Raw genomic sequence first — 23,049 nt, 5'->3', positions numbered from 1 at the left:
GTCATCGTCTCTTGCGACAGCCCAGCATGCCGCTTTTGACGTGGCTTCTTTGCTCGCATAACGGACGGTACGTCGGGCTGCACAAAGAACACCGCCTCACTACGTCCAGACACATTCCAGGCATCGGCGAAGCCGAACACCAGGAGAACCTACTGCTCAGCGCGAGACACGACAATGGACGCCCCCCCGACGGTTTCAAAAACTCGGGAGAGTGAATATGGAGACGCAAAGCGCGCCACCACCACCGCCGCCACTCGTATACAAGTGGCAAGAGCCCCGTGACTGTCGGCCCCGCTCCGTGGGGCGCCCCTCAAGCACGCTGCCTGCAGATAACAAAGCCACCAGCAGCGCCGGGAACAGATAAAGCCACGGCGGAACGAGGCCGGCGAGTAAAAAAGCGTCAAACCAGAAAACGCGCCGTTCCAGTAGCGAGCAGACGACGGTACCAGCGCGGGCAGACGGCTTCCCAGAACTCCCCGGCGCCGATCCTTCCCAGCCCGAGCTTCCCTGCACGGCAGCGCGTCTTTTTTTTTCTTTTTTTTTTTGGCCATCCATCGTCTTCTTACCTCCTCCTAAACTTCCTTTCCTCTCTTTCCTGACTTTGCCACTTCTATGCTTTCATTTTCCCTTCTTTCTTCCTTTCACTTTTTTCCCCGCTCTTCGCCGGGCAGCAGTGCTTCATTCTCTCGCCAGAAGACAAACCTCCCGCGGGCCCCTGGCAGCAGCAGACGACGCGCTGTCAAGCAGACGACACCATGCACGCGCTGTCGTCTGCTGCAGCATGGCAGTCGACGCGGTTTCGTCTGCTAGCTCATCCGGCAGGCCGGAGCTTCTTCGTCTGCTTTCTGCGGCTAATGGGAGACGTCGCCGACAGCACACACGACGTGGATAACACGAAGACCGTACCGTGGACCGGAGCCCACGAAATCCCTCGCTTACGTAGGCCCCCTTTTTTTCTTTCTTTCTTATAGAGGAGAACTGACGCTTGCGCCACGTCGAAGTGGAATCCCACTCGACGGCGCCACACGACGCTGAACCTACACACAAACAGACTGTTAACAGACTGATTTTTCAGCTCTCACGTCATTCTTTTCACTAGCTGATTGAGAAGTTCAAGTAAACGGCACACTGCCAGAAATGTCCCCTTACAAAAATTTTTTAGACAGTCTATAGACTGTCCATATACTTAGGTCTATAAATTCTACAGACTCACTACAGACAAATCCTTAAGAAGAGTCTATAAGCAATACAAATGCTATAGACAGTCTACAGAGAATCTATAGATTTATGGTCATACACTTTCAGTAGACTTTTGTCTATAGACAGTCCATAGACTATGATTAGACAAAATTAAATATCTATAGGAAGGTAGTAGAATCTATAAGAAGTCTATAGGCAGTATATAGACAATTTTTATAAGGGTCGAGCTCAGAATTTGCTGATAAAAAGCGACGGCAGCTAGGACGAAGCAGATAAATAGAAATGCTTCTCTCGGTTAAACCGCACTCGCTTATTCGCGCTGAAATCTGACGCAGACATGGCGTACGACAGTCTTGCTTTTAAATATCAAGTTCTTTCTTGATTTGATCAGAATTAATTACAATCTTCAGCAGCATTGGCGACCCATAAAAAAAAACTTTCGCATAGTGCGCGTTTAGCGTTGGAACACTCAAGTGTTCAAATAAAAGCAATTAACGCAAACCAAACGATTTTGCCAACTTCGTGCCACGTCACTTAAATTAAGTAAAAATTCACTCCTGAGCAATGCGCGCAAAGCGCTCGTCGAAATGGCATATGAAAGAACGTTTAATAGCGGACACCGACCTCAGCCAATCACCAGTCAGTCCGATGATGACAACACACGCTGAAAGCAGCGGTAATAGCAATGAGTGAACGTTCTCGCGGACCCGAACGTCCGCGTCCAGTGCCACGAACGGCGGAAATGGATCAATTGGCGTAATCTCTCAGACGGGACCCCCAGCACGTCTGCCTGCTGCTGTGCCTGGCTACTGAACACTCACGGCACTCCGCACAGACGCCGATTCGCCACTTCATCTCGGGATTGGTCATTAGCCAAACAGGCAACCCAATTATAGATCAAGCGGATTATAGGCAACGATAAACGCAGCGCAGGCGTCCGCTCATCTAGTGGAACTGCAGACGACGTACTCGTTCGACAGCAGAAGTGAAGTGCGTCGCAGATGACACATTCGCGTTGGGAAGTTCGTCTGCGGCGCCAGACTGCCACCGTCGTCTGCTAACGGACCACGTTTGCAGCATCGCCTAAGATAGGAAATGCCGGTTAGCGAGACACTGTTACTCTGCCAGTGAGCAACCCTGGGTAGTCATAACTTTATGAGCGCTATTCAAAACAGAAAGAAGAGGAAACACTTGAAAGCTGCAAAGGTATTTAAAGAAACAAAACAAAGGAATACTGGAAATCAGTGAACGCGCTCAAAGGGACTCAACAATGTCGTCTGCGAAGCAGCTGCGTCTAACAGCGACACACTCGCTTTCAAGTGCAGGACTCACACTACAGAGCAGCAGCTTGGCTACTAAGTTACGGCTCCGGACAGGAACAACTCGCTCGCAGATAACGCGAATTCGATGGCAACAGTAACCTCCCGTCCGCTCATCAGCCCGCACAGCAGACGACGCGACCGCGGCCCAGCGGAAGTGGCCTCACGTCGCAGACAACACGGAGAGGGTAGCAGACGACGGGGCCGTCTGCGCCCGCCTGTGATACGGTATAGTGGCCGACGTCTGCTAATGGAGTGTGTTTGTTGCCCCGGACGTGGAAGAGAGGCGCTCGGAAAAGACATTCGCGGCCACTTTCCGAGCGGCAGCCCCGGGGGAGCCCGCGGTTCGGACTGTGGTCGCAGTGAGGAGCTGTCGGGGTGATGATAATGGCTGCTCCTTCTCCCCCCTACTCCACGACAGTTTCCGGGAATTCCCCGCACTCGGGTCCAGCCGTCGCGTCCTCCTCCATTCATCCGTCTAGATCAACCGTGTGCGATGACGCTGACTAACGCGCCGGGTCCGTCTGTGGAGGCGATCTCATCGGTGGCTCGCTGGTCGCCGCCATAAAGGCGCCATTTTACCGCCGAATGCCCCGCATTCAAGGTTACTTAAAAAACACTGGGGGCAACTCGTTCCACTTGTTGTTCTGAGTAAAAACCTATTTTCTGGATCTTTTTGGGTATTTTCGCATTTGTCCGGCACCAAAAGACGCACTTATCTTAGAGAAAACTGGATTTAGAAACCCTCTCGCCATTCAATTCAAACTCGCGACATCCTCACAGAAAAGGTCGCGTTGCCATAGTTGCAAATGAATGGCGATGTAGTGTAGCCTCAGGGATCCGAGAAAAAAATCGGTGTCGACGCACGCATTTTACTCAAGAAATGGGCGGCAGATGGCGACACCTGTATTTCGTCTTTTTTTTTATGCGTGAGCATTAGAGGGGTCATGTCGCGGAGAAAGTGGCGCAGAAGAGTGAAGCCCCATAGGTGAAGACCCAGGAGTGAAGTCCTGACTACCTCACTGTGAGGAAACTGCCCACCATGGCAGGTGACAATTAAGTTAATGACTATTCGCGAGAGGTTGCTAGCGAAGAGCAACTGGTTCGCACAAGCCCCACTGGTGGCAGCACAATTGCCATCGCAAGGCAGCGGCGCATATCGCTTGACTGCTGCCCCACTACGCCAGGAGTGGTACTACTTCCATATTCCTATGAATATGGTGATGAATATGGTGATGGTGATGAGAAGGTGATGAAAACAAAGACGCCAAGAACGAAAAATAAAAGAATTAAATAAAAAGAAATTGCTGCGCGGTCAATGAGCGCAGTTAGTAACGGCGACCGCTCATGCATTTCCGCGTGTCGCCAAAGCGAGCACTTATTTCTGTGTCTTTTTAGTTTATAAGAGAGCCTTTTTTGTTGAGCGTGGCCTCTGTGGTTACAGCGCCTAACCGTATCGATACAGGCGAACTTCAATTTGCCTTTTCAATCCGGCATTTTGTTAACGTACGTGTCATCGATATTCAATGCTAGAGAAAAGGACCACTCGAACCAACTTTCGGTGGAAGCAGTTATCATGAAACGGGGGGAAATGCAAACAGCCCACCGCTGTTCCCTGCATCATGCATATCCGCCAAGTCTAATGACCTTTAATTAGTCTAGATGACCTTTAATAAGTCTAGATGACCTTTAATAAGTCTAGATGACCTTTAATTCCCTGCTTTCCGCTGGATTCCCTTCAGCATGCTAGGAAGAAAGCTGTCATACAACATGTGGCATTCAGGCGAGCAGCTCAACCGGAGCTGGTCAAAACACGGCTATACAACGGAGAAAGAAACGTTGATTGATTGATTGATTGATTGATTGATTGATTGATTGATTGATTGATTGATCTTTATTGATAAGAATGGCCTAAGGCATAAGGGGGCAATGGGAAGTTTAGGTGAGGATTAGCATACCGGACTCCGAAACTAAGTCCAGCAGGTGCTGGACTTAGTTGGCTGTTTACTGATGATCCATATACATCCAGTCGAGAGTTTATTAACTCGCGTTTATTAACGCTGAACTCCGAAACAAAATACAGCATTCGGAACAAAGTCCAGCAGGTGCTGGACCTCGTTACGGAGTCCAGCGTCAATAAACACGAGTTAATAAACATGCAATAAACTCTCGACTGGATGTATAGCGATCTATCAGTATACAGTCAACTAAGTGTGAACTGCAGATCAATTAAATAAAAATGTGAAGTAATAAGCTGGTAACTACACGTTAACTTCCAGGCAATTAAATAAGAATTGAGAGTTAATAAACATGCAACTAAATGTCAACTGCAAGTCCATAAAATCTCAATTTTGATAAATCGAGTTGAGTAAATAAACAGCCAAATGGAACACGGTGGGCCAATTTTAAATTGAAACTCAACTCAAAGATTCTAAAAGCTGTGAATTAAATTTCAAGAATTTATTGCGGGCAGTCAATCAGCACTGAATTAAAACTTAGCAGAAATTCTTATAATGGAGGGCACTGAGCTAGCGCTTGGCGTCGCCCCTGGGGACCGTCCAGTATTCTTATATGTCTGAATGTGGAGGGCAGAGGCGCAAAAGTTGCAAGCCACCACCGATAGGTGTCTTCCAGGCCGCCAGGCGGCGCCTCCGTCTCCAAACTTCCAGAAACTGGCCGCAAACCAAGCCCAGGTTTCCGTCGACAGTTTCGCAACCGGAACGGTATACATTGAAGAACTCTGTTCCGGTCTGTGCGTTCGCTCGTTCGTTCCGCGCCACTCAATTCCTCCACCGCAAGAGAAACCAAGAAATCCGGAAAAACATTCGGACACTAGCAGAAGGGAAAGAGTGAGTATTAAAAAAAAAAGGGGGGGGGGGGGGGAAACCCACTTCCGCTAACACAAAAGAGAGAACACCGGCGCAATCTGGCGACAGAAACAAACAAAAAAAAAGTCTTGCCCGTCCCCGTCCGCGAGGAAGACACAACAAGGAGCGCCAATTACGTTAATAAAGTGTCAACACACAGCTGAGACGCGCGGCTCCAAGCGCGCAGGCTACTTGGCATTCCGCCCCCACGACTCCGCAGACGACTCCGCAGCCCACAGTCCGTGTCGGATGCGCTCCAGTCTTCCGAGCAAACAGACGACGAAAAGAGAATAAAATATAGAAAAAAAAAACGGCTGCTCCCTCCGGCGCAGACGACACGCGCGCACCCCTTTTCGGCCGGCCCCCGCGAATAAAAGAACCGTTCACGGGCGCCGCAAGGGGAGGGGGGGGGGGGGGAACCATCTGTGGCGCGTGTGTTTTTTACGACCCACTGCGGCGCTTTCTATTTATCTTGGCTTCGAGCAAAACATCACCCGGGCAGGAGCTAAGGAAGAGGACGGAGACTCCACAAGGGTCGGGTATATAGAAGACAGCGGCACCCCAGCTTGAGGCCCCGCACAGAGAGGGAAAAGGGTAGGAAGCTTCATAGCTGGGAGTCATCAAAACTCCGCGAAGCCAAGGCGCTCATTCTCGGTGCGATCCCCTCGGGACCTCGGGGTGAACTTCCGACTAGCCGAAGGGTTCGCGTTCCGGCTAAAAGCGCAGACTAGAACGCCTCGATGTTTTCATCCGTGAAACGCACTAAAGAGGAGCTCATGGAAGGCCCAGTTGCCCATCGTCCTGCGCACGCTGCGACTGCTTTGCGGCTAAGCAGCAGTTGTATCTTTTACCGTCACAAGGTTACGCTTATCCAAACAAAAAGGCGGAAGAGGGGGGGGGGGGGGGGGGGGGCATGGAAGGGAGAAATTAGAGATCGAAAAACCAGGCTGAGCCCGATTTCGTAGGCGATAAAAATTAATAGAATATACGGTTCAACCAGGACCCCCTCCCCAACTACCCTACCCACAAATCCGCCCCTGCTAAATAGGAAGGCGCGGCAGACAGCAGCCATAAGGAAATATGTGAAGGCTCGCCAAGAGACCGAATCAACAGATTTCTTTTGACTTCCGCAGCTCTGTTCAGATACACCTCAGGTGTTCAGGTAAAGGTCTGCTTGAACAACACAGCTTCTGCAATGTTGGTGATGGCCATATATTTTTTTTTCGATAATGTTACAGAGCAGCCAGGCTAAATGTGATTTCAACCGCGCATCGACGTAAAATGAAATTAGCAGCCGGAAGAGGCACTGTCGGTCTTTTATTTATTTATTTATTTCAATGCGTACAGATCATCCAAATGGGCATCAGAACAGTGTAAACGCTGTAAACAAACATAAACACAAACACACCCAGCAGCGATTCATCTACGAACAGTTTCGTGCACTTCGGAAGCGGTGAATATTGCCTATAAAGTGCTCAACACCTCCTGCGCTGGTGGAAACCAAGGTATATTGCATTTCTTTCACAGCTAAGGTGATCATGAAGCAGTGTTGCGTTGTCTTCTCTATTAAAATACAAGCGGTGTTAACTCCACACAACGGTACTTGTCCGCAACTCTTTTATGCCTCGTATGGCGCAAGGACTGCAACTCCCACTGCTTCAGCGTGAGGGCCAGACGTGCCCCGTGACCACCGGGGCGGCTGAGTGAACGCGAACCTCTCAGTTTATTTATTTATTTACAGTACCTACAGCGCCCAACGGCATTACTGTAGGGGGGAGTACAGAAAAAAAAAATGGAAACTAGAGTGATCAGTATATACATACGTTCATACATACACCGCGGTTACTGACAGAACAACAACACTTCCTTTTAAACACCTAAGAAAATGAAGTAGAATTCCGTTACATACATTTAATACGCAGGCTCTGCACCACATAATAATATCCCCGCCGCAGTGGCTCAGTGGTTACGGCGCTCGGCTGCTGACCCGAAAGACGCGGGTTCGAATCCGGCCGCGGCGGTTGAATTTCCACAGAGGCGAAATTCTAGAGACCCGTGTGTTGTGCGGTGTCAGTGCACGTTAAAGAGCCCCAGGTGGTCGAAACTTCCGGAGCCCTTCACTACGGCGTCCCTCATAGCCCGAGTCGCGTTGGGACGTTAAACCCTAATTAGTCATTAACCAAACTAACATAATAATATACACCATAACTAAAGGAGTAATTACTCATTGGCATCCACCCGAGCGCAGCCATACGGCTACAAAGGAAAGCTGTACAGCTTTCTCAGAAACTCCGTAGTTAAAGAAAAATTCGTCCTGGTCAGGGGTTCGAACCCAGGACCACCGCTACACCGGAGCAGTCGCTCTATCAATTGAGCTAACCAGGACGGCAAGCTTATGGTAGGACGAGAGCGAATTGATCAATAACTCGAAGTGGGAACTGTGTTGGTCGAATGTTTATGGGAATCCCCCAAGGTGGAGTAGATTTGTAATCTACAAATCTACTCCACCTCGGGGGATTCCCCTAAACATTCGACCAACACCATAACTAAATCGAAAGAAAACGCCAAACTGCACCGAATTTGATATATCCCTCAGAGTTAACGCAGCAGGCAGAACGGCGCTGTCCAATGGTTCACCCCACCTTTTTAAGACCGCGCAGCAAGCCAATCAAAGCACGGCCATACACCACAAAAGGAAGCGTTGCACGTGTGTGAAAATGCGCAGTTGAGTTTGTCGGACTTGGTTTCAGCAAACAAGCTATACTGACTGACGACTTAGCAACAACAACACATGCAGGTGGAACGAAGGACAGAGGACGCGTCGTCTTCGGACTGCCTCGTTCGTGAATTCACGCGCCAACTGGAAAAACATCCGTTCCGTTGAGTACGTCTTACGCTCTAAGCACAAAGGAGTAAAAAAGGGGGTAAGTTGTACTCTAGCACACCCCCTTATATAAGGGGGGTATAAGCTAGAGTACAACTTATTCCCTCTTTACTCTCATATAGGCGTATCTGTATTTAGAATGTATACCCATCACGCTGTTCGAATCATGGGTTTGCCGCGAGAGAACGTCTATAAACTCGTACCGTTACTGTTGCTCTTACCATGCACTGCTTCCATTGCGGTCACAGTAGTACGTACGCCCAGGATAAACACGTAAGAACAAAAAACACGTACAGCGTCTTGCCTGCAACGATCAGTTTTTTTTTTTTTTGTCTTTTCCAAATGTCTCGGTCTATTTTTCCTCAACTATACCCCTCATATCTCGCAGCTCCCGATAAAATGCCCGTCAGATGTTCGCACTGCATTTCTGCTACCGTCTCGCCTATTCCCGTATCTTATTTATTTTCCCCCTTTTTATCCAGACGCTGCCGAAAACTCCTTTAACTTTCCGCCGGTTACAGGAGAGAACAAAAAAAAACGTATAGATCTTTACGGCACCGCAGGCTTATGGCAGTGGCTAAATAAGGGTAATAAGGTTTAGATACGGCGAAAGGAACGGGCGACAGCAGCTAGCGCTTTTCTCAGCATAACCCGTTATTTGTGTAGTGTACCATGCGTTCATCGAGCTCTATCTTGTAGTTCCGAGGTTAGTAGGGTTTCCCAGTGCGGGCGCCCACAGAAGATAGCCGGACGCTTTCAGAAGCTCTCGCACCGTCTAATTTTGAGTCTTTCTTGTTGAGACGCGATAGTTCATTTTCTTATGTCTTTATTCGTCCCTTGCTGGTATATAACGGAAAAATCTGTGCGCCGGATACGGACAGGAGCGGCTCTGACTCCTCCTGTACGTCATCGGTGGCGTGACAAACGTTTCGAAGTGACTGACAAGTGTCCCCACTGTGGTGCTGCGCCAGACGAGTGTGAAGAAAAACACTAGCTGTGGACTTGCCCGGCTACAGCTTCCGTGAGACGACGCTTCCTAAAGAAGGTAGGCCTGCGATGGGACGTGGCAGGCGACTATCGCAAGTGGACTCATGATAACCGCTTTATCGTGAACTTTTGCCGCTTTTTAAGCGAGGCTTGTTTACACACACTCCTTCTTCTAACTTTCTCTCCCTTTTTCATTATACGTAATGGCAAACATCTCGAATAAAAAAAAAAAAAAAAACTCCCAGACTCCTATAGGTGAACAAGGCACAGCGACAGGTGATGCCCCCCCACCCTCACTACCACTTCATATAGTGCTTCATGAAAATCATACATGTAGGGAACAGAATTAAGAAGACAGCGGCAAACGCCTCTCAGAAGAAGGGAGAAGGCTCTCCAGCCAATGGTGTCGACCGATCGTCATGACGTCGCGGATTGTCATAAAAAGGAGACGTCACACCATAGCAGGTGCAAATGAATCGCCGCTTCATGACAATCGGCCAAGGCCATTGGCTGGACGGCCTTCTTTCTCCAAGAGGCATTTGCCGCTGCATTCTTGAGTTGTAACCGGCCAGAGAGTAAAGACTAGAGCTACCACGAGTATGCCTTGACTACTCTTTGACCGAACGTGCGCATTTGGTCGCAGAAATACTTTCTTGCAGCAAACCTCCCAAAAGTACTCTTCGCAAATACCTCAGACGCTCCACGACTGTAACAACGGTACATTCTAGGGCTCAGACAATTAAAATTGCATACCACAAATTGCAGCCATCGCGGCTCAGCTACGTATGATTCCACAGAAGAAACCATGTCATACGGAGCAATTCTGGCCAAAAGCATTTTTGAACGGTAAGGAGTTTATGAACGCAATAATAATATTTCACTATAACAATATTACATCCGCAGATCTCCTGTCGGCAGGCTTGCATTTTTTTTTCTTTTTGCTATTAACGTTTCTGCTATCGTCAAAAACGTCTCCCATCGGCTAGATACGGCAGTATTAAGCGCTCGATGCGAGCGATGAAAACGCCACAAATGAAAGATTTTGCTACATATCGCAAGAATTCACCATTACCTGCAATATTTCTATACCGGTAACTTGAATTTTTCTAATATGTACTCCAATATTTTTGTCAAAGAATGTTCGGCATTCTCTTGGTATACGTGGATCAAGAGCTATTTAAAAGGTCACTGACGACAAACAGAAGTTGGACAGTATCGGTATAGTATCGCGATCTAACCACAAAGAGACCGTTCGCATCGAAACGGAGCTTGTATCAGCTGTAGAAAAGACTCCAAAATGGAATATAGCTCTCTCCATCACCGGTCGATTTGAAAAGCAAAATCCGTGTGTCCACACCGATTATTGGGCGCGTGTCGATCGCAGGGGCTACGCTTCACCGCCGTTCACTTCAAAACGGCGGCGACCCGTCCTTTTCAGTAAACACGACACGAGTTTGATTTGAGTGCCGGTAAGATGTTTAAATCCAGTTTAAATCCAATTTTCTCGTTGATAAATGCGTCTTCCACTCTCGGAGAGACGTCAACATAGCCAGAATGAAAGAGCCAAGGAATATATTTTTACTGGGAGCAACAATCCGCAGGGAAACTTAATTCCATTACGTGTTAGCAATGCCAGCGCATTAGCAGCTGTTGATTCATTTACCGGAAGTAACGTCACTCCCCTCCAGCCAATGGGAACGCTTCAGTCTGGTGAAGTCACTTCCCTCCAACCAATCAGCCAATGGGAATGCTCCGGCCTGATGACGTCACTTTCTTACAGCCAATCAGCGAATTTTGCTCCCGAAGACGCATTTTCTCCCCGATGAGGCTTCTAATGTTATCGCATTCATAACTGAATGGAGTTGTGTTCAGTCAGGGAATGAAGTTGGACGAGTTGGTTTTGCACGATTCACGATCATCATCATCAGCCTGACTACGCCCACTGCAGGGCAAAGGCCTCTCCCATGTCTCTCCAATTAACCTTGTCCTTAGCCAATTGCGGCCACCGTGTCCCCGCAAAACTTCTTAATTCCATCCGCCCACCTAATTAACTTTTCTGCCGCCCCCTGCTAAGCTTGTCTTCTCTTGGAATTCACTCCGTTACCCTTTTCATTTTATTACCCTCAAGCGCAATAGCATTACAGAGGGGAGTGGTACATACATTATATAGCGAGAATAAACAGAGCACAATAAAACCTAAACCAAACGAAAAGGCTAATACAGAACAGCAAACAGAAGCACATATATAAAAAAAATACATGTTAGGAATACGAACTGAATACGGGAATAAACGGCAAAAGTATACAGTATACAGCTTAATAAGAACCAGCGGTTATCCTGCCTTCGTATTACATGCCCTGCCCAAACCCCCATTTCTACTCCTAACCTCACTAAGCCTTATGACATACCATTTAATACCCGCTAATTCCTCCAATTAAATTAAATTAGCGCAAAGGACGGGATCAGCGTTGTCCCCTTAGGAGACTTCCATAGGCAGTGGTGCTTTTTACTGCAGGGAATGATATTTACTGGACGTTACGCAAGAGGTGTCGTCGTCGGATCGGAGAAGCTACGCGCTGCATTTCCTCCACCTCTACTTTCAACCTACTCGCAGATATTTTTTCTACCTAGGCTGCTTGCATTTTAACCAACAACTGGCTGACGAAGGCGTTACCAGACTAAAGGAAGTCAGTAACTCGAAGAAAAAAAAGTGACAGGTTTCGATAAAGGGCGAATGGTGGATGCGCACGTGTTCTGACACCGACCCACGCGCGCTATCGCCGGTGTGAGCTACGAAAAAAAAAAACGGGGCACTCCTCTCATCCTCGCTTTCAACCCGCACCAAACGTGCTCTGAGAAATCGCCAACACGACCCCCGCTCACAAAGGCATTACCCCCCTCCGCAAAGCCGAGAGTAAAACAGCCTGGAAGCCGCGACTCCCACACTCTCAAAAGAAAGGAGTAAAAAGGGAGTAAAGTTGTCCTCTGGAGCACTCCCTGTTATAAAAGGAAGCGTGCCAGAGGACAGCTTTACTCCCTTTCTTACTCCGATATAGGTGTGCTCGTGCTTAGAGTGCAGAGGACAACTTTACTCCCATATAGGTGTATTCGTGTTTAGAGTGCAGAGGACAACTTTACTCCCATATAGGTGTATTCGTGTTTAGAGTGCAGAGGACAACTTTACTCCCATATAGGTGTATTCGTGTTTAGAGTGCAGAGGACAACTTTACTCCCATATAGGTGTATTCGTGTTTAGAGTGCAGAGGACAACTTTACTCCCATATAGGTGTATTCGTGTTTAGAGTGCAGAGGACAACTTTACTCCCATATAGGTGTACTCGTGTTTAGAGTGCAGAGGACAACTTTACTCCCATATAGGTGTATTCGTGCTTAGAGTGCAGAGGACTTTACTCACATATAGGTGTATTCGTGATTAGAGTGCAGAGGACAGCTTTACTCCCATATAGGTGTATTCGTGTTTAGAGTGCAGAGGACAACTTTACTCCCATATAGGTGTATTCGTGTTTAGAGTGCAGAGGACAGCTCACTCCCTTTTTACTCCCATATAGGCCTAATCGTGTTTCGAGTGCAGATGCGTCTGCAGTGCGCGGGCACCTGCACTTTCTTCGGAGGAGAAATTCTAGAGGCCCGTGTACTGTGCGATGTCAGTGCACGTTAAAGAACCCCAGGTGGTAGAAATTTCCAGAGCCCTCCACTACGGCGTCTCTCATAGCCTTAGTCGCTTTGGGACGTTAAACCCCGTAAACCAACCAACCTTCTTTCCACCATCCCCATCACCCTGCCTTCACGATTCGGTTGTCCCCATTATCTGTGCCACAAATGAGCACTCTCCATCCCCCATCGCGTATAATATACCAATACAAGTCATTCCAGCGATTCTACCAGTACCCAACATCAGACTCACAATGCCGAGAGACATCTCTACCCACCACCACACTCCTCTCTTGATAATTACCATCAAAACATCCCCTGCTGAAACCACCGATCCGAACTTCCAGTCGCCTCAGCCACAGCCACCCCATAGCCAGCATCAAGAGTCGTACTTTAGCAATGAGCAGTTCCTTTTTTCCTGACGCAATAAACCATTGGAATGCCCTGCCCAACGACATAGTATCATGCAACGATCGCAAATCATTTCGCGCGAAACTCACCAGTCATTTTCAGAACACGTGAACCATTTGTTGGCCTTTACTTTTTTTCTGTATTTTCCCTGAGTTTTTCTTGTATTTTTCTGTGCTTTCTTGGCTTCTCTTGTTTTTTTTTTATATAACCACTTGATACTTTTTATCTTTATTTTTAGTGTTTGCAGTTGCAGTGTTTATTTTATTGTCTATGTTTTCATCATGAGTGCGTTCACACAAAACAATTTGTAACCCCCTCCTTATGTAATGCCCTCGGGCCTTTAAGGACGAAATAAATGAAATCCTTGATAATTACCATCCGCCTCCATACCCGAACCCTACCATCCCCTTATACTGGGGCCCGCTACCACCAAGCGCTCACCAACCACTCTTGCGCCCTCTGCAACCACCCCACCGCCACGCTTGCCCACATTCTATTCCGATACCCCGGGGACCCTCTTCCGCGGGGCCTGGAGCCCCTCACCAGCTGAGAGGACTGGGAGACCCTGCTGTGCCCTGAGGACGGGGCCGCCGCGGCCGAGATTGAACCCGGGTCCTCGGGATAAGTAGCCGAACGCCCTAACGCCAGAGCCACCGCGGCAACTTTAGCGTGGTTGCATGCATGGCCACTCGAGAATCTCGAAAGCAGGCGAAATGTTCCAGCTTTGATGGCAGACCTCCGTCTGAGCAGAAGAAATTATATAGGCCACCATCCAAAAACTATGATTCATGACTGAAAAAGAACTTGCGGATGTGCAGTTGGCCGCCGCGCAAGGGTATACGTGAACAAACGACAAACGAGTGTAAACGGGCGATGGAACTGAGAACAGCGCCTGCATACACATCAGTATGCCTACTTATATGCCTACACTGTGAACAAGAGTACGCCTATATGGGTGTAAAAAGGGAGTAAGCTGTTCTCTAGCGCACTCCCTTTTATAACAGCGAGTGTGCTAGCTGACAGCCTACTCCTTTTTTACTCCCTTCTGCTTAGAGTGTATGGGGACTAATGGGTCTGTGCAGTTAGAAAGATGTACCAAGAAAGAAAGAAGCAAATAATGGTTATTTGCTTCTTTCTTTCTTGGTACATCTTTCTAACTGCACGGACCCATTAGTCCCCATACACTCTGAACAGAAGGGAGTAAAAAAGGAGTAGGCTGTCAGCTAGCACACTCGCTGTTATAAAAGGGAGTGCGCTAGAGAACAGCTTACTCCCTTTTTACACCCATATAGGCGGTTAACGCTGCCGCGTCACACTCGTGAGGCGTAGCTGGAGTGTCCCCCCTAATCTTTTTTTTTTCCCCTCTTTGTGATTCGCTCAAACCCGGTGATAGCGAGGGCGAAGCGCCGAGTAAAGGAAATCACGAAAGGCGTAAAAAAAAATATATCGAACAAACTGAAATAGAATCGTCACATTACACCGTCCCAAGTGACAAAACCCACACTGGCCCCGTGCAGCTGCCGTTGTCCGTACCAGTCCCAAACAAGCGACTACCGGCCCTGGCGCCGCCAACGAGCTGGGCCCAAACGGGGACCCGTCGGCAGAAACGTAAAAGGCCAACAGAAACTACACAACAGACCTCCAGTTTTTTTTTTAACTTTTTCTTTCTTCAGAGCGCTACAGAAGGGGCTTTTATTTTAGACTACGGCGCGTCTTGTGCCTGGGGTTCGAGACCGGCGGCCGCTTCAGGCATCGCGCGAGCATCCGCACACCGTAAAGAGGATAGAAAGGAGGGGGGGGGGGGGGGAGTGTCTTCGTACCCCAACCGGAGGAGAGCCACTGCTTCACGCAGCCCAGTGCAGAGACAGGGGTAAAGGGCTATACTTAGACGTCCGTGTCTCCTTTCTTGGAGCTTGTCTTTTATTTTTTCTAATCTCAAGTTTTCTTTTTTCTTCTCTCTCTCTCTTTCTCAGTGCCTAGTTTTCAATATCTAAGCCCTGCGCTCTCTCTGCAGCCCCGCAGTGCCGAATAAAGCCCGCCTGCGCACGCTTACAAACGACCGCCAAAAGGTAAACACAGATGGGGACACCAGGGTGCTGCGTTGCAGCTAACTGAGCGAAGGACTGTAACCAATTACCGGAGTGATCATCCCGTCACGGGTCTACAATCAATCGTCCTCTAACGTCACGTAAGTGTAAATGCACCACAGTGTAGCTTACGGTGGTTCAGTAACAGTACGGTACTAAAAAGCGCGGCTATGGTCTCTCATTAATTACCGGGGTGATCATCCCATCACCGGTCTACAATCAATCGTCCTCTGACGTCACGTAAATGTACCACAGTGTAGCTCAACGTTGAGTGTAGCTTACGGTGGCGCAGCGACGGTACGATACTAAAAAGCGCGGCTATGCTAGACAAACGCACGTCTACGTATGCGGTGCCGCAGCAAACCCTGCCCGAAACGCTCGAGCGACCGCGTAAAATGGCCCATTGACCACAACGTGGGGTGCATTTAAAACGCCGGTTGTTAGGCAGACCTTCACAACACGCTGTTCTGCTTTTAACTGCGTGTCGTACGCAGCGCGAAATGTGTGGTCGGTGTCGAGAAGTTTGAGGATAGACAATTAAAGGCTCGGATAAAAGGCGATGAGGAGAGCAACTTAAGTAGTCCAACCGACGGAAGCAAAGCGTGCAGCTACGCCCAACCGCGCTTCCACTCAACCGGCGGTAGCTCTAAAAGTGGCTATAGCGTTCGACTGCTGATCCCGAAGTCGCGGGATCGAATACCGGCGTCATTTCAATGGAGGCGAGATGCAAACAAGTCCGTGTGCTGCCTCCACTACGGCCTTCCGCCCAGCACTGATGCGGCTTCGGGAAGTTAAACCCTCTGCAATATCTTGTATCGTAGAATACCTTCTACTATTTTAGAAAAAAAAAAAAAAAGTCCCAGCGCCTTTTTAACCACCACACTCTTATGGGGTGACCACCTGGTATGGGTACGTACCACCATTTGCCGCCAGGATAACAACAAACCCACTTCCCAACACAGCTGCCAGATCTGCTCGTCCCGTTTCTGGCGAAATGATATACGAGTCCTCGAAACCCTCCGATAAAGTCCCCTGCTCGAGGTCTGACCCAAGCTGTCGGCATGGACGAGCGAGTCCACAGGGGACAAGTCAGCAGCGCAACTACCACGCAAGTGAGGCGCGCACACGTAAACCACACCTCCCGGCCATAGGCGTAGCGTGCTAATCCACAACGTATACACGCCCAAAGCCCCTCGCTAATCTACACCCACCACGAATCCATAAATTCATACGAGCGAACTCGTTGAGCGTTACGAGAAGCCACACGACAAGGCCATTCCTCATCATAACACAAACTCACGACGCCCCCTTACGCTCGCCGAGTACCCGAGGTGTTAAGTTACGGCGTTACGACGAGTCGAGTCGCCTTTCCGCATGACTTGCAACGGGCTTACAAGTCACTGTACTACGGTTTGAGCTCGTCAACCAAATTTTTTCAAATCCCTGATAAATGCCTAACTCCTCGGTTCCGCCAGCCCACCAATATGTACCGTGAATCTAGCTGCGACCGCACATTGTACTACTACGATAAACAAGGCGGCAGATTCAACGTAAAACAAAGTTTAACGCGCAAACTAACTGACAACGTCAGTGAGCCCACAACTTGATGGTGCTCAACGCAGTGTTCCGTTATCAAATGCGCCCTCCTAACGCTTCCGGTTACAACAACGAACACTTGTGATCACCCGCGAGGGCCGCTGAACCGTTACGTGAAGTGGTGGGGGGGGACAAACGCAGCTGTTCCAAAAGCACGCGAGCGCAGTTTTCGCATACACTTTCGCGAGCTGGACACATCGCTCGCGTGCGAAAGCTCGGTGGAACCGGTATGCAGCTCGTCCCCACCTTGCTGGCCACTGACAAGAAAACGGGAAATGAAAAACAAAGCAAAAACACTACTCGCGTGTCGCGTTGGGAAACACGCGTAGAAATAGCAAACAAATAACAAATAAAAAAAGTGCCACTGCGGTAACCGTTCAGCGCTAACTTTGCAAAAATCATGCCATCCAGATATTAGCGACTGTCTCACGCATCCCTAGTTTCAACGCTGATCATAGGCTTGAAGAAAGCGCAGCATGAACTTGGCAAGTTGACAAGCAGAAGAGAACAAACGGACGCCAACAGAAGTGTCCCCGTGAGCCGGGTTTTTATAAACAACGGTAAACAACGAACGAAAGAGGTCGAAGTGCAACTCACTTTTGGGCGTCCTCAGGCCCTTCTTTTTGGACAGCGTCCGAAGAATCGCCGGAATATCCTCATTGCGGACGGCCTGGAAGAGTTGGTTTTCCTTCGACGAGCTCGACGACGATGACAACATGCTCGGGGAGAGTGAGCGCGCGCGCGCGCTTTCCACAAACAACACAAACGATGCTTGTCAACACTGTACGGCTGCGCTGCCAGCCGATCCGACGACACTCGATCCACCACGATCAATTATCACCGGAGCCGATAACTGACGAGCCGAGTTCCACAAGGCACGCCACCGAAGCCATGCTTTGCTTTGCTCTCTCGGTTTTCAGGACAGCGGCAACAGCAGCAGCAATGGCGTTGAACCGGCGGGCGCAACTTTCGGAGGCATCCCAACTCGCCGAAAAACTTTCTCACCCAGCAGATTTGCGACGCGCAAGCGACGCACACAACACCACACCGTCGCCCCCAACGCACATCGCGGGTTCGAGCACGACTTCACCGAGAGTTGGCGGAGCCAGGGTCGAAAATCCGAACAGACGGCGCGGGTGGCACACGGCTCAAAAGCACGCGTTGTCGAGTGCCGTTGATCTCCGGCGTGTTTACGCGCTTCCGGTGAACGCCACCGGCTGGCGCTACGGGCTGCGCGCGGGACGCGACTCCGCCGGCCAATCAGAGCGCTCCGTGCCGCCGCCCTTGCATCGAGGCTTTTCGAGCAGACGACAAACGGGCGCGCAGCCGGCGGGGTTGCGGGGTGCGGCGAGTGTGGTGCGGGAGGTGGGGAGGGGGGGGGTGCCTTTTTCTATGTTTGCAAGTTTTTCTTCGCTCGACCGGGGCGTGTGGTTTTTCTTCGGGGGCTCCGGTGCTTGCATCTTGTCGACGAAGGAGGAGGATGAGAGAGAACTTCGCTGCTTTCTTCCCCAGTGGCGAAGTAGAGCGGGGCCCCGTCCTTGGAATTTCTACTTCCTAGTTTCTGCGCGGTTCCTTGCTTCCGCTTTTGTTTACTTTTTATTTTTTCCTAAGCGCTCTTCCAAAGCAGCGCCACTTTCTCCGTTTATTTGCCCGTCCCGACCCCTCAACCGCACGATGGCCGCACGGGCGTAGCGCGCCTTGCTTAAAGATAGGACAGTGGGTGTGGCTTGCGGGAAAGAGCAAAAGCAAATGAAGTACGGTTCTCCGATGCAGCGGCACAGAGCCATCCCTTCAGAGACGATTGCCGCAGACGAACACAGTCTGCAGATGGCAGCCAGCTCGGTGGGCAAAGAAGAGTTGGGAATCGTCGCAGGAGCGGCACGCCTCCGTACAAGGCGACCGCCGACGAAATGAACGATTCAGAATTCCGGCGGACTCCGGAAGAGCCGTACCGACTCAATTTGCCTCGCTCTGCGTAAAACAATTCACCGGCGCCACCGCGTAAAATGCAAACACGCCAGAAATGGCAGCAGAAGTAAACGAACCGCCTTCGCTCGGTCGCAGACGAACAATTGGGGGATGCAGACGAGAGAAATAAAGCATTATAAAACGTCATTCTATACAAATGGAGTTCCGTATCGCCGGGCGGGGAACAAAAGCAAAGCAATTTCATTGGCGCGCCGGGCAACCGATGGAATCGTGCCTTTATTAAATCAAACAGTGCGCGTTGTGTTGTTCCAGCCATCGCTCGCCTGTAATCGGTCCCTCGATGTTCATTTCCTTTAGTGCATTTTCTGGCGCACTGTGCGCGCCACTGCAGGCAATCAACTCTGCTCGCGTCCTGCATGAAGGCGCGAAGCCTGGGTGGCAGCTGCGGCACAAAAAACAACCACAGCAGCATCAAGAAGAACGGAATTCCGAGCAACAGTCGCGGGAAATAAATGGCCATCTGAGCTACCCAAATGACTTGTACGAATGTTATTTCACAGAGTGCGCGTACTCTGCCGAGCCAAGACGAAGTCTGAGCCAAGGGGGTGGCCCGTTTGACACTGAGCAGACGTAGTGTGCGCCGCGCACTTCGAGGCGCGCTCTTCGTTCGAGAGGCAAGAGCGTCTATACGTAGGTGCACAGTCGACTTAATATAGAAATGGCGGCCTGGAAAACATTGAGAGTCAAAGTGGAACGAAATGAAGACGCTAGCAACGCATCCATGGCGGGTGCTTCCCATCCGAAACAAGCCGTGTATTGAACCCGACAAAAGAAGCGAGCAACTCCAAAGAAAAAATAAGACGAAGAAAGAAAACCCGAGATCCGCACGAAACCCGAGAAGAAAGCGTCGTTATGAAACGCCCTCCGAGATGATATCCATGTGCGTTCCGGTTCGCGCGCGGCAGTGAGAAAATCGTCTGCTCACCCCGGCGAGCAGACGATGTCTGTCATTAGCAGACGACTGCGTTCGTAACGGTCCGCGGAATGTGCGGGCGCTTTCTCACGCTTCTGAAGAAATGCAGTCAAACTGGCTTTGCTACTGCCAACAAAAGCAACGCAAGCAAATTATCTCATCAAATAAATTACTCGGCCTAGGAATGATATGTTAATGTGCGGGGTTCCCAGCTCGAGCCTAGGCAGCAATCAGCAGCAACAAGAATGAAAAAAGGAAACAGCTTTTAAGAGGTAAATTGCTTGAGTGAGCATTATGCCTTAGTTTTTGAGAGTGGCAACAAACAGAGAAGGAAATTTGAACGAAAGAAAGCACTCAATTCCTGATGGAATAAGCAGTACCGAAGGAAGAGTCGCCAGCTGTTTACTTCTTGACTTAATATGAGCAAGAAATCGGCAGTGGTTTAGCTCTGGTTAAACCTGGAGGACTGCGAAAGCAACGAGGAGAAAAAGGCGATGGAGAGCGCGCGGCGGCGGCTCCGACACGCTAGCTATGCGCCGCTACTGCGCATGCGCAACTGGCGAGCGCGGCGGCGGCACCTCGTGAGTCACCCACGCAGCGACGGCGGCGGCGCGCCAGCTGTGCGCCGTCCTCGCGCATGCGCGGTATGGCTTTTCGTCAGCTCCGCAAAATGGCTCGGCGACTCGCGTAGTTTTGCTTTCGCAACAAAACCTAATACCATGGCGTGTACGCAGAATGCAAGATCAGATTTTTTATTGATTTTTTTAGTTATTGTCGTAACAGCTACATCTTCAATACACAAAGCTGAGCGGATCCATAGCCAAAGGCGGGAGCCGGACGTTAATCCGATTTAAATTAGGGAAATCGGCCGCACAGGGCAATAATTCGAAGTTTTTAAGTATGCTCGGAACGTTTACATCGAGTTCCCGCGGTAAAAATACAGGTTCAGATTTCTCTTCAGTGCACCTTTAAGAGGTTGCACCGAAGGTTCTGGCAGAGTTTAACCTATTTACTCGCATAATGGACACACAGTTTCCCTCCAAAAATCTGAAAATTTTGGGTTAATGTTTATTAGACAGGATAAAACCAAGTCCACCTGTGGAACACATTAAATCACTGTTATGAACATATTGATAGGAATGATTTAAGCTTCGATGTGCAGCAAAATCTTGGTTTTAAACTTTGTCCTATCACTCTAAACGTTAATGCGCCTACATGGGAGTAAAAAGGGAGAAAGCTGTCCACTAGGGTACACCTTTTTGTAAAAGGGTGTGAGGTAGAGGCTGCAGCTTACTCACTTTTTACACCTTTCGTGTTTAGAGTATGCGTTCACACCGAGTAATCAAGACGGCCATAGAAAATCAATGTGGTGCGTTTTTACAATAACTTGGAGGGAACTGTGCAGTATTATAAAGCAGTGTTGTGAACATATTGACCGGACCAGTCTAATGTTCCTATGCATAACTAAACCTTACTTTTAAAGATTGCCTGTGCTCGTACTGAGTATACTTAGGACTGCCATACAAAACTAATCGGCAGCCTTTTCCACAATAAACAGCACAAAACTACAAGCTCCACGTAGGGACAACCTGTTAGTATATTGATTGTTTTGGTGCAATCTGACGATATGCGACAGAAATTGTCCGTTCATAAACAAGTTCTTGTTGAAAAAATGCACTTGTCCAGAATTTTCGGGCACTGATAACAAAAAATTGTACTTTTTTGACAGTCAAAGTAGGGGTTGCGTTTATTACGTGAGCATGTTCACTATAAGAGTAAACACAGCATAGTATAAGCAGGTAAGAAACAGGTAAACAAATATTCGTTAAAAAAAAGCGATTCAGAGCCGCACAACGCGCGCACATTGCCGCATACGATGAATTGAGAGTACATTCATTTGCAAAAATAAACAAAAAAGAGGAGGTGGGGCTGAGCTGGCTACTGGCTCTTCTGCTTCAAGCAGCCGCGGGATTAGGGACAGGGGAGAGAGATTCGATTAAGGTGTAGGAGATGGGGTAGCTATACAGCCGGAGGCGAATCCGAAGCTGTTAGTCTGATATGATTCACGCAAAAAATGAGAGGTGGACACTGCGGGCGGGGCCCTGAGGTTTGGCGCAGCCTTCCCAAGTAATAAAGGCAGTCAGACCAGCTTGAAAAGTGCTGCCCTCTCTGAGCGTTACTTGTATCTGCTGTATTTTGGAGATAGCTGTCGTACTGTTGTGAGCAGTATGTGCGATTTGAAGTTCGAATCCTACAGCCAGTTAACGCTCAAACCTAGCAGAGAATAGAATGCTTTTAATTGCAGTGTGTGAATTTTCACCTCACAGCTTACAACTACCGTTTTTCAACCCTGCTAAGGTGCCAAGATTTTACAATAATTCCCTTATTCCAATTGGCTGCTAAGTTTTTCGTGCTTTTATGTAGCAGTAGTAGTAAATCCACTTTAGAGTGCATGACTTCCTCCCTATTACATCCTAACTCCAAGCACCATCATACAGTAGCGACAATAATCTTGAGTCACTGGTACAACGAGCAAATTAGAAAAAATGTCATAGCTGCGCTGTCAGAAAACTGTGTGTTTCTAACTATATACTTTAAAAGAAAAACAGGTGAATCAATCAATCGTCTGCATTGAATAATGCATTCGCAGAAAACGGGGAAAAAAAAGTATCACATATGATGCGACAGTTCTCCGAAAGCAGTTATCCTCGATGACTACTTTATGCTTTTATTCTAAGACAATCCAGGCTTCGCGCACATGACATAATTTTACTGGAGAGTGAAGGCGGGTAGAGGTGGGTGAAAGGTACTGGTGGGTGGATGGGCATCCCCCTAGCTGGCGAGGTGAGGAGGTAACTAGTGATGGATGGTGCTTCTCGAGGTCAACTGGCTTTACCGCTGTCCTTAACCTCATTTCGCCGTCAATTTTAGTGCGAAAGCACCACTTAAAACTGTTCCAACCAGGAATATAGTGCGAATCTTCGCCAAGATTCGGGTAAGCTCGGGTTAGTTCGGAGGAGAGTCGCACCAGCTGCAGCCAATGGAAGGGTGACCTTGAGGGGGACCTTGGCGCCCTAAAGGTCCCTTGCTTTCGCACGTCTACTCAGTTTAACTACGTTAAAAC

At 49.0% G+C, this 23,049-nt stretch overlaps 1 protein-coding gene across 1 annotated transcript in view; it reads right to left on the bottom strand.

The window, feature by feature from the left end:
• Positions 1–18,214, bottom strand: part of LOC149349002 (caskin-2-like) — a 281,321-nt gene extending 263,107 nt beyond the window's left edge. Inside the window, exon 1 of the mRNA XM_089541106.1 lies at positions 17,621–18,214. Coding sequence (XP_089397232.1) covers positions 17,621–17,741 — 121 coding nt within the window. The 5' untranslated portion in view covers positions 17,742–18,214. The remainder of the gene's footprint in view (positions 1–17,620) is intronic.
• Between the last annotated feature and the right edge of the window lie 4,835 nt (positions 18,215–23,049).

Source organism: Amblyomma mixtum, chromosome 4, assembly GCF_055824585.1.
Source record: "Amblyomma mixtum isolate Tamu chromosome 4, ASM5582458v1, whole genome shotgun sequence".
NCBI lineage: Eukaryota > Metazoa > Arthropoda > Arachnida > Ixodida > Ixodidae > Amblyomma > Amblyomma mixtum.
The sequence above is the reverse complement of the archived record's forward strand: the minus strand, read 5'-3'. Positions and strand labels throughout refer to the sequence as shown.